This window comes from Schistocerca gregaria, chromosome 5 (assembly GCF_023897955.1).
Source record: "Schistocerca gregaria isolate iqSchGreg1 chromosome 5, iqSchGreg1.2, whole genome shotgun sequence".
Lineage (NCBI taxonomy): Eukaryota > Metazoa > Arthropoda > Insecta > Orthoptera > Acrididae > Schistocerca > Schistocerca gregaria.
Window position 1 is genome coordinate 103,902,770 of NC_064924.1, and position 12,833 is coordinate 103,915,602.

General features: G+C 42.1%; 1 protein-coding gene across 8 annotated transcripts in view; it reads right to left on the reverse strand.

Moving 5' to 3' along the window:
* The window catches only part of LOC126272688 (hemicentin-1-like), a 1,027,565-nt gene that overhangs the window by 445,345 nt on the left and 569,387 nt on the right, over positions 1-12,833 (reverse strand). For all 8 annotated transcript variants that reach the window (XM_049975713.1, XM_049975709.1, XM_049975711.1 and 5 more), the window contains exon 3: positions 9,423-9,540. In XM_049975713.1, coding sequence (XP_049831670.1) covers positions 9,423-9,540 — 118 coding nt within the window. The remainder of the gene's footprint in view (positions 1-9,422; positions 9,541-12,833) is intronic.

A 12,833-nucleotide genomic window follows, 5' to 3' on the forward strand; every position in this document is an offset into this window, starting at 1 on the left:
CTAGGAGTCATGTTTATCCCTTCGTCCTAAGTCGATTGCTGAATTTATGTCATTTCAGAAATTTTGGAAGGTCCAAGTGCTATGCTTTGGGGCGGTTCACATGGTTGGAAACAATGAACTCAATAATATTTTCATAATGCGGGGCCACAGTCATAATACATTTTTTAAAGTCAGTACCGCCATTATAAGGACTGTCACCCCGCATTATAAAAAAAAATATTATACGACAGTATGCCACCTTAGGCAATGAAATTAACAATCTTTTAAAATTATGACGTAATGGCACGCGCAGTGAGCAGTAATAACATAATATGAAGGCACTGCATAGCAAGATTGCACCCGTAGACCCAGAAGAAGGACACTACAACCGTAGCCGAAACGTTGGTTTTCTCCAGCACTAGTTTTATACAATATGACGCTCTACCATACCCAGAAAACTTTTATGTCGACTGGCTCTAGCTGCAGAAGCCAACGCAATTATAATGGAGCCGGCCGCTGTGACCGAGCGGCTCTAGGCGCTTCAGTCCCGAACCGCGCTGCTGCTACGGCTCGAATTCTGCCTCGGGCATGGATGTGTGTGATGTCCTTAGTTTGTTAGGTTTAAGTAGTTCTAAGTTCTAGGGGACTAATGACCTCAGCTGTTAAGTCCCATAGTGTTTAGAGCCTTTTGAACCATTTTTTGAATTGCAATGGATACCTTGTTTCCGTTTCAGTCTGATGAGGCTAGTATGGTCAACTTATCATCAGAATAAAAGAAGGAAGATAGATGACACGCATGCGGGTCTCTAACTCCCATATAACAATCATGAACGTTATAACGACAAACACCGTCCTGTCATCTACAATCCAGGCCACCATAATATGGAAGTTTACACTTATGCGAAATGTTGGCCTGTGAGAAAAAATTTTTATGCTGCTACTTTCTCCTGGACAGAATTGTGTTTCTCTGACACCACCTGAGAAGTTGAAGATGGTCGTCTTCGTCCATGCTCTTCTCACTAAGTATTATCGACAGTCCTGAGGACCATATAGAGGAACGCGAAGACATACTGGAAGATCTCTATTCCTGTACGTCGATAGCTCTATTTGAGCATCGGAGAGAGCGTAAAGGCGTGGCAGTACGACCAGAAGACGAGGATCCACCAGCGTCACCATGCGAAAGTCGACATCCGTGAAGCTATGATCTTCTCTGCAAGAGGAGCTCTTTTTTCCATGGCGGGGGAGGGTAGGGGTGGATGGGTGGAAAGGAGGACGATGGCCGTGCTCTGCGTCGTCCAACGCGGTCTTCTAGTCGCTGAATGTCACCGAATCGTTCCCTGACTTCTGCCATTATGCAACATTTGTGATTTCTGGAAGGTTCTACACCTTATTTGCTCATAGAATATAGTAATTCTCCAGAAAATTAGATGTATGCATAAACAGAAGCACTGTATGTTGAGGTAAATAGTTCAGCCATGTCTGTACTTTGACACGTATTTAATAAAAGTGGCAACACTGTCATACGTAACGGTACTTGACTCTGAATTATTCTGACAGCAGCATTACCGATTATTTATCTTGAAACCAGTAAGCGCTAATATGTACATAAATATTTCCACAACTAAACAGAAATTTAAAATCGTGCGTCCAGCAGAGGTGTGGTGCATTAAATTAATCATGTGCAGTGCACCAAATAAAGAATTTTTAAACAAAAGCATACTTATTTCCTGCCTGTCCATCGTTGTTTACGTTTTTTAAAACTGATCTGTTTCGAGTGGTGTCTCCACCTTCAGGTTATTCCTCGTAGTAACTACGAGAAACTATCAGAAGGTGGGTGACACTGCACGAAACTCGCCAGCTTGAAATAATAAAAACAGCTATGAACAGAAGGAAGATAAGTATATTTTCCACAAATAAGGACAGTGGATAACTCTCTGCTGACGAATAGGCTCAGTTTTGATAAATTTTAAACAAAAGAATTTGGAGTGTTATCCCTTGGACATAAGTTTGTGAAATCCATCCTGTGTGATATTTTAAACAGTAAATACGCTCACAGATTATATTACGAGGCGTCCGAGATTGAATCGCGGAACTTTACCTTTTTGCGGGCAATTCAGGTCTGGTATATAGGAGAGAGGTACTTTAGAATTGAAACTGTAAGACTATCAGATCATAAGTCGATAAGAACATTGCCCACGAAACAAAGGAAAGACTGCGGCACACTGTATTGATCTTGCGCGAAGCTTCATTAAAAATGTTAATGGAATCTGTTATGACATTTCATTAGTAAAGTAATTTGAATGGCCATTATTCCATCCGCTCTTTGGTGGGCGAATGTGTTGCGCTGTTTGTGCCGGAATGGTCCGATTTCTGGTTTCACTGTACGAGATTACAGTGACTTACCCGGCACGATCCACCGCAACAGCCTCAAACTGTTGCTCATTTACGCTCCATTGTGGTCAGCTCAAATGCCAGGCTTTTATCAAAGCGGCCAGATTATGAGGAGTAATGTTCGACGAGGCGATTCTCGAATTTCACACAACAACAAACTTTAGTGAGATAATTGATGTTTCCTTGCCCTGAGCAAGCCTAAAGGCAGTACACATTTATCCTGTAAATAACTTCCTTTTCACCCGTCTTAACTGTCGTTCTACCAATGTTTTAGAACAGAGCAACGCCGTTAGAGAAGAGAACGTATGTTTCTGTACCCAGACTTTTCTGTTTTTAAAGCTGCTCTTCGGACAGTTACTTCGTGCATATGAGGAGAGATTTTATGCCAAAAACGTTTTCTACTTCCTCGGAAGTAGCTGACGATATGTAATTTTATAGACTTGCTCTAGAAGGTTCTCAAAACCAATAACCTTATTTCATTTAAGCGTTTAAATAACCTATTGCACTCTCTTTGTGGTTGTGATGCACGTAGAAATAATCTCAATCTACAAGTATAAAAAATACTTTTGTACTATGTTCTTCAGGAAAAAAGAGTAATTCTTGATATGCATACGATTTAACTTCTAGAGTACGACATGATAATGTTTGTCTACCAACACATTACTCATATTCATTCTGGTGTATCTACCTCTGTCAAGAACTACTGCAGATTTCAGTATTTCAGAAACTTATGGAATTTTTCAAAAATTACAGGAAATTCATTTTTACGCGGCAACGAAGCAGCCTACAGACATGCCGTTAAGTATGCTACCACAACCTCTTGAGTAGCTGTATTGTTTCCCATGGTTGATATTTCTTTTCGTTTCCGAGCTACTTTTATTTACGAGGAATACGGAGCGGTGTTTGTGGCGAATTTTTCTGCTCATGATTTACGCAATAACAACAAAACGTAGAATTTGGCCGTGAAAATTGAGAAAGCTTTACGGCAATGTCTGAACGTATGGAGCAGGTTTACAGAGATCATAATTTACCATGACGCAGGTTTAATAATTGTGGCAACGGTTCAGTTGAAGATCGTTCACAGAGATAAGGTCTTAGATACCACGTCGTGGCATAAAATGAAAGATGTGACGGGTGATGTACATTGTATACCTGCCACGCAATTTGAAGAAGATGTCAGAATCATAGCTGGCAGGTATCGTGAGAATTTAATCTCAAAATAGAACGTGTATTGAGCTGTAGTGCAATTTCCTTCTCGTCTGATGAGCGAATAACTGAAGAACCATCGAAGTGAACGTTTGCTAGGGATTTATTGAACAAGTTGGTGATAATGAAAATTACAACAAAATATTGGCATGGTTGATTCAAATTCCAATGGCTCTGAGCACTATGGGCTTTAAAATCTGTGGTCATCAACCCCCTAGAACTTAGAACTAATTAAACCTAACTAACCTAAGGACATCACACACATCCATGCCCGAGGCAGGATTCGAACCTGCGACGGTAGCAGTCCCGCGGTTATGGACTGAGCGCCTAGAACCGCGAGAAGACCGCGGCCGGACATGGTTGACGAGTGTTAGGTTTATAGGTACGGTACTGCGACAAACGTACAAGCACATCAGTGGGTTCTCAGAGTAACTGCATCCCCAAAAATTCATGTCGTTCTCAATCCAATAGCAGAGTGCGGTCCCTAACTGCTGTTTGACTGTCAGTAGAACTGTACTTTATAATTTTTACCTCAAAGTTAAACATACAAGTATTATTATTATTATTATTATTATTATTATTATTATTATTATTATTATTATTATTATTATTATTATTATTATTATGCAAGCGGTTTGAAAATTTTGTGCGATGAAATTGGTAAAATGCGACCACAGGTCGCTCGCTGTCCCTCCATCACGAGCACGTCCCTGCCCTCTCAGTACTGTCTTTTCGCGAGTATCATGGCAAAAATCGTATGACACTTCAGAGATATCACATTATGTAGTTTGCTCCTGTCATTCAAAATTAAAAACTTTGCTAATAGTATGTATTTTTTGACGGTTTCAGTGACATTTGGGAAGGTACGTCAGAGACATTGAAAGACAGTCCAAAATAAATCCATAGGGCTCATGCAGAACGTAAACACAGGAGGTTGGTAAAAACATAAAAACACAGGAAACGTAACCCATTACCATCCTTAATATGGTATATGATGTCCGTTTCCATTCTGAACAGTTTCTGTACCGGCTATTACAAGCCCGTCATGAAGTTCAAGGGCCTCTTCCATCATTCGTCTTGAAAATAATGTCAAGTTCAGATAACGATGATGGAGATGGTAGCGATCTCGCATGTATCACTTAGAAGTAGAACATAAATGCTCTATGACACTGGGATACTCTGAGTGTGGCGACCGGAGGTGGTACGATTATTCATCCACACAAAACCAATCCCGGATGGTCTTAACTGTGCGTACAGGGACTCTGTCGTATTGCAACATGACATCACATTGGGGAACAAACGTACAATGGTACGGACCTAGCAAGCAAAATGATCACATAATCCTCGGCTGTAATACAGCCTTGCGCAGTACACGTGGAGTCCACTGCCTATCGCGATATCGCTGTCCAAATCGTTACCGAACCGACGCCATGTTTTGCTCTTTGGAGGTAAGTTCGGTCACAAGTTGGAAACAGTTCTTCCATGCCCCCCTGACCCAGGTTTTATTATTTCGGCACCACACTTTCCTGTTAAAGACATTTGCGTCACTGACGTGGCGTTTTGGACTTCCAGCTCGCCCTGCAATTCCTTGTTAAAAAAAAAAAAAGTGTTCAAATGTGTGTGAAATCTTATGGGACTTAACTGCTGCGGTCATCAGTCCCTAAGCTACTTAACTTAAATTATCCTATGGACAAACACACACACCCATGCCCGAGGTAGGACTCGAACCTCCGCCGGGACCAGCCGCACAGTCCATGACTGCAGCGCCCCAGACCACTCTGCTAATCCCGTGCGGCGCAATTCCTTGCTTATCGAGCTGCATTCGTGTTGTTGTGGCGATGACAGGGTTCGCGAGTACGACATTTACTTCTGAAATGACTTTTGCAGCAGCTGTTCCGTTAGTATTCGCCAGTACCCTCTTCAATGACCGTCTGTCACAATAACTTAACACACAGTTTCCTCGGCGTTGTAACTTAGTGGATGATGTTTTCCCGCTTTTCCTGCATGCGGTGCAGATCTTCGATATGATGCCGCTTGAAACACCAAACACATCGTCTATCTTTACTACGGAAGCACCCACCACACAGGCAACAAAAATTTGCCCACGTTCGAATTCACTTAGCTCCGATATACTGCACTCACGGCTACATAGAGCATCTGAAGCTTGCACAGCATTGATGACATAGCAAAACTGCCGTTCGTCGCCAAGTCGACAGCGCAATTCTTATCCATCAGTAAACTGCAGTGGTGGAACACAGTCAGCGTGTTGAGGATCATATTTTTTATTTCAGTTTTCAGACTCACGTCACAAAAGTTGTGTCATTATCTCTCTCTACTTCTTAAGGAGTCATTATTAGGTCATCTGATTAAAGACAAATAAAACGGGGGATAATATACCGAAAAAAATTGATTTTTATCATCAGCATCACTTCTATGGGTATATACACGCACTTGAGTACGTTATTTAGTAATGCGTCAAAACAGAACTGAACGAACTGTGATTATTACACCTGAAGGCAACACATAACATCGCAATAGTGTGAACATGGTAAAGATTAAACCGTAAAATACGCGATTAAAAATATTCGCAAAATAAAATTAATTGTGAAAATACTCTTCCCGAAGTTAACACAAGTAAAGAATTTACGTGAGAATAGGTGTAGGTAAGCCAGCCATACTATAGGAGTGGTGTAAATAAAGCTCGCTTACAGACGCGTTATGCTAGTGGCCAACGGCGTACACTAAACAGCCAGTATGAAAGGGCCGACACGTCTAGCTACTTTTAAATAAGTGTGAGTCTCTGAGGAAAGAATCGGGAGCAAAGTAAAAAGACAATACCCTGGAGAAGAGACTTCAGAACAGATCAGCAAACGCTTCGAAAAATAATTTTGTCACTAAACAGTGGAGATGATGAGAACTCGTTAAGAAGCCGGTAGCGAGGCCGGAAAATACAATACAAGAATTTCTTTTGTAGCCCTCTACGGAGAAGAGGAAACACCTCTGGAGGACAGTTGTTCAATGAATATTTAGATGGATGAAAACTAGCTGTGCTTTAAACACCAGTAGGTTGTTTGTTGAAGTATCTATATTACAAAATCAGTTCCAGGCTCATAACTAACGGATTCCAAGGGCATTAAAAATCTAATTTCCAGTGTTTCATACTATTATTGTCAAAGTTTTTGTAATTGGAACGCTATCAAAATCAACTCGTTAAGAGATACACTATAACGTTAAAAATTTGACACAATAACTCAGGTATTTAAAGTTGGAAAGTATCTTTGATGCAGCGTAACCCACATCACTTATCTAGACTAATTTAATCCCCTGTCTGAGAACGAGAGCTCTTAACGACTTCAAGGAACTTTAAACAAAATTTTGAAATTTTCGTTATTGAACAGTGTTTGCAACGTTCACCATTGGGTAAAATCGTGCAAAAACGATGGGTATGTGCTGCTGCTGAACAGCTTCAGCCTTTTGAACGGAATCAGAATGGACGAATCTGCAGGCTGCAGCACATGTTGGGATCAGTGTTTTCGCGGTGTGGCGCTGCTTTCAGCATTGGTGGAATATTCCCACACCTGAAGACAGTATTTCCAGAATGAAAATGCACATTTCCAGACGACTGTTGCGACACAACGTGCTATTTGTGGTGTGGAACAAGTGCCCTAGCCAGCAAGATCGCCAGTGCTTTTGCCAAATGAACACGTATTGGACAAGATGAAGCGGGAACTTACTCCTACTGCAGGATCTGGAAGATTTATAGCCGAATTCTAACAACAGGTACGGGATTCTTAAACTAATCTATCTCGGGATGCCATTCGGCACATTTATGATCGTTTTCATGGGAGAAGACACGCCCTCATTGCTGCCAGAGGTCGAGTACACTGTGAGTTGATGCGATTATGTGGGTACCTTTCACTGTGACATGTGTCTTTGTTTGGTCTGAATTTTTTATTGTTCGTGTACTCCTACTGTGATGAACTGTAACCACACCTGTCAATACAATGACCTTATCCTTGAGGGTATTGCATTTCTTTCTCTACTACTGGATTATTGCTTCAGTACTAACTCTGTCTTCAACCCATTTTGTGGATAGTACCACATGTACCACTGAAGATACGTAGTGGGTCTTTCAAAAAGAACTGTACAACTTTGAACATTCACATAAATTAATTCATAGTACCTACAGAGGTGATTGTAGTGCCAGTTTGTAGGGAAATACATCAAGTTTTGTTTCACGTAGTTCACTAGTGCAGAATCGCACCTTAGAGAGCTAGCAGTAGTTGCGCAGTTAGGTTAATGATTATTGCCAAGGGTGCTAGCTGTGTGTTTTGGTTTGAGGAGTCGAAGTTGGCGACAACAGTTCAGCGTAATTTCCGTAACGAGTACGCTAATGATCCTCCTAGAGGACCTAAATTTACGAGCATCATAAATGTTTTGTAGAAACAGGGTGTTCGGTAAGACATGGGAAATCACCAGGTCGTCCAAGAACATCTGACGACGTCGCTGAAAGAGTGAAACAACGCTTTGTCAACAATCAAACCGGCGTACATTTCGCGAACTGCAGATGCCACATACGACTGTTTTTTGTTGAGAAACCGTTTGCATTTTAAACCGAACTGATTGGCGTTCATACGAGCAATAAAAGACAATAATAAAATTGCTCTCAAGAACTTTTGTGCAGGTATGTTAAATCGATTACATGAGGATGAACATTGCATGGACAAAATCGTCCTTTCTGACTAGACTTCTTTTCACTTAAGTGGTAAGGTTAACACACCCAAACTGTAGGATTTGGGGCAGTCATAATCCACATGAAACATTGCAACATGTTCGTGATAGCTCTAAACAGAACGTTTTTGTTCATTGAGCAAGAACAAAGTATACAGCTCCATTTTTTTTTCCGTGAGAGACTCATCAACGAGATAGCGTACATGGAAATTTTAAACGATTTTTGACATCACAGTTCGATGAGGATGACCAACAACGAAATTTTACATAATAAAAGATGGTGCACCACCGCACTACCTGGATGACGTCCGAGATTTTCTCAGTGATCGCTTTCCAGGTCAGTGTATTGGCAGTGATGTGCCAATTGCATGGTCTCCACGTACCCCAGACCTGACACTACTCGATTTTTTTAAATTGGGTTTCTTCAAGGATATCGTGTTTGTGCCTCCTGTGCCTGATTCTCTCCCTGCACTTAGAGAAATAATTTTCGCTACCATTGAGCAAGTTACACCTGCAATGCTACAGCGAGTTTAGGAAGAAATTGACATCTAATAAAATGTGTGCGGAAGCCACTTATAACATCTTTAATTTAAGGTTAAGAAAGCTTGATGTGTTCCCTGCAAAATATCATTAAACTCAGCTCTATGTCTTCTTTCAATAAATTTATATGAATTTTTAAATTTTTAAAGTCCTTTTTTAAACTACCTGTCGAAATGTATAGCATTGTACGATACAGGTTTTGGTTTAACTTTACCATTGGTCTATGGGTGAATAATCTGGAACTAATAAAATCAACATAATTAGTGTCTTGTGTCTTTAACCACAAAGCTTTTACATGGTAGACGGTACATATTTAAGATATTAACTCACTTATAAAGTTATAAAGCAAGCAATGGAATGAAGCTTGTTTTACGCACGGCAGTTCAGTGCTTCAAACAACGAAGGCTGTGGTTAGTGGTTATAACTGTGGTTAGCACATACAAGTGTTAGACAGCAGGAACGTCTTTCCAAACCACGCAAGGCTCCCCCGACCGAGACTTAGTCACAGGGAGCAGGCAGAGAGGCACTGGCTGCTGTGGCGGCGGCGGCGGCGGCGGCGGCGGCGGCGGCCTTACCTGTCGTGTGTGATGGTGAGGGACGGCTCGGGGAAGACGCCCTCTGCGCGGCAGCTGACGTTGACGGCGCCCTCCTTGTGCCTCGTCTGCACAACCTCCAGATCCTTCTCGGGTGGCACTGCAAAGTGGCAGGAAAAGACGCGTCACACCACACGTACAAAATGAAGCTGGTGGCGGGTAAGACTTTCAGAACATGTATCAAAAGATTGCACCTTCAGACACAATGAGTGTTAGACCCAGATACAACAGATCCGCGCTTAGGGCACTGGGGATAATTGGCAGTCAACTTTTGTTTAACACGGCAATACGTAATGTGACTCTTCTCTTTTCTCTAAAATTTTTTGGTGATAGATCTATTATCTTTTCATCGTTGGACCCGTGAACTAGACAGTCTCCGACAGCTTTTGCTACATCTAAGCTCTATACAAGAGAATATAACATTTATAAGAAGCATTCAAATAGAAACAAAAGAGATGAGGAAAAACTGGTCAAGTGAATGTAAGACAGATGCTCCGAGGATTCCGCACAAACGTAATTATGTATATACACCTGGTGCTTCAAAATAGCGGGATTTTCGATTGAATATAGGCAATAATTTTAAATATATGAAACTTTCAGGCGGATTAAAACTGTGTGCCGGACCGAGATTCGAACTCGGGACCTTTGTCTTTCGAGGGCAAGTGCTGTACCAACTGAGCTACCCCAACACGACTCACGCCCCCTCCTCACAACTTTACTTCTACCAGTACCTCGTCTCCTACCTTCCAAACTTTACAGAAGCTGTCTTGCGAACCTTGAAGAACTAGCATTCCTGAAAGAAAGGATACTGCGGAGACATGGCTTAGCCACAGCCTAGGGGATGTTTGCAGAATGATATTTTCACTCTGTAGCGGAGTGTGCGCCGCTATGAAACTTCCTGGCAGATTAAAACTGGTCCCGAGTTCGAGTCTCGATCCGGCACACAGTTTTAATCTGCCAGGAAGTTTCATAAAAGCGCACACTCCACTGCAGAGTGAAAATCTCATTCTGGATTTGAAATATATGAATATGAGATTTCCGACTCATTGTTAGTGCGCTAGACATCGCTACAGCGCAGTGTCTTTGCCTGGAGGAAACATCACAGCACATTGTGATTATTGCAGTGGATACTAGAAGCGTGCACCTCTGACTTGATGGCATAACTCAGTCCGTCGAGCATTGGAACGGTGGACATTGGGCAATGTTTCATTGGGTTGACTTCGTATGTCTCCTGCTGCAAAAGCAATTCGAGCTCTGTGTTCTTTCACAGTGATTACAGGAATTTGATATACAAGAGCCTTCACGTGGCTCCAAAGTCAAGTGGTATGTGATCTTGGAATCTTGCAACCGAGTAAACACGTCCATTACGTCCAACCCAGCATTCAGGGTATTGTCTATACAAGAATCTTCTCACTTGGTTTGTAAAAGGGAAGGTTTCTCATCATGCTGTAAGGATATTTGTCTTCTCATTTGAAATGGCACACCTTTGAGAAGACCGGGAATTAAGCGCTAAACATGACAAGTTAAACGGTGTGGAAGAACGTAAGCCCCACTGCTTGGTTGTGAGTGATTCCAGCCCGAACATTAACTTAAAATCGTTTCTGAAAGTAGTGAACAGCCATACCTCGAGAATTTTCACGAGACCGCACATTGGAGTTGCTACTGTTGAACATCCCTTCGTGGGTGCAATTCGATTCATCAGTCGACAGTACAATGTTTACGAAGTCGGGATTTAGCGTTCTTTGTTGTAAAAATCTTATGGAAAAGTCGTTACGAATTGGAAAATTAGCTGTCAGAAGGTCTTGCAACTCACCCAGCTTATAGGAACGACGATAATCACGATGGAGAGTTCTCAAAACACTGCTAGAACTAGGATTTAGAGCATGAGCAACGGAGCGTACGTTATCTGATTGACTTGTTTCGAATATTTGCAGTACTCGTTCATCGAAACCTGGTTTGCGTTCACTCCATGGGCGACGTTGACCGTTGAGATCTCTCTCTAATGATCCACTTTCACAGCGACGACGATAAACAGCAGCAAATGTTCTGTAATTTTGTTTTCGTCAGTTTGGATAATGACCTGCGTACAAACGCCGTACTCCGTCTTCCTGCAGCATCACCGTACTCCATCGAAACGTTCTGCAGAACCAAAGGCCAAGTGCATGTCTTTACATCTGCAAGTGCATATCAGTGTTCCTTAATACATTACCTTACATTTGGTACAGCACTTGATTAAGCATTACGTTGAGGTGGTTCAAAAATGGTTCAAATGGCTCTGAGCACTATGGGACTTAACATCTGTGGTCATCAGTCCCCTAGACGTAGAACTACTTAAAGCCAACTAACCTAAGGACTTCACTGACATCCGTGCCCGAGGCAGGATTCGAGCTTGCGACCGTAGCAGTCCCGTGGTTCCGGACTGACGCACCTACAATTGCTCGACCACCGCGGCCGGCCGTTGAAGTGGAAGCGAGGTACACAAACGACAGTTCTTTTTAAGTTCAAAGCACGGAATCAGGACAAAGGGAACTAGTACAGAGATTCCTCGTTAGGGCGCAGGTACCGATGAAAAAATGACTACCGGCACTCAGACTCACGGATACTTACGGCCGGTTATCGGACCGCTAGAGGAACCGATGACTTTTTGAGGTCGCGTACCGTCGTAAATATGCATCAACGACCCCTTGTAAACATAAAATGATTGCCTATATCCTGCCTATCATCCGGCAAAGATTCTATACCTGTTTCTGAAACAACCGGTATAGTTAATTCATCCTGAGAATCCAGAATCTCAACGATTTTTGGCTGTATTGATATCGATACTGGCAGATATATGACCCGAAAATTCCAAGTCCATAGCAACAATTCTTCGATAGTTCCTCAGAATGGCTCGGACATACAAAAAGAAACGAGCAGCGGAGTTTAGTTTACATATGTAGAAAGAGAAGATATAAAAAAATTTATTTACTTACATGTGTGACAATTATTGAGCTATATAGAAAAAAAAGTACATTAGCTACAAACTATGGCGAGAGCACACATTATTCAACATGTAAACGTCACTACTGATATTTACGTTATGACATGTTTGATATGCCTGTCATCATTGGCGATGATGTGGCGTAGACGAATAGCGAAATACTGCATGACCCGCATGAAGTGTCGGAATATCGGTGCTGTCGATGACCTCCTGAATGGCTGTTTTCAGTTCACATCTGTGCACATGGTCTTTAATGTAGCCCCATAAAAAGGGGTGGCGTGTGTTAGGATCCGGAAAATATGAGGACCCAATCGATGTCCATGGCAGTTGTCTCTGTCTACCCCAGAACGAGAATGCGGTCCCCAAAGTGCTCCCCCAGTTCATCAATCACTCTCCTGCTTCCATGTGGTCGA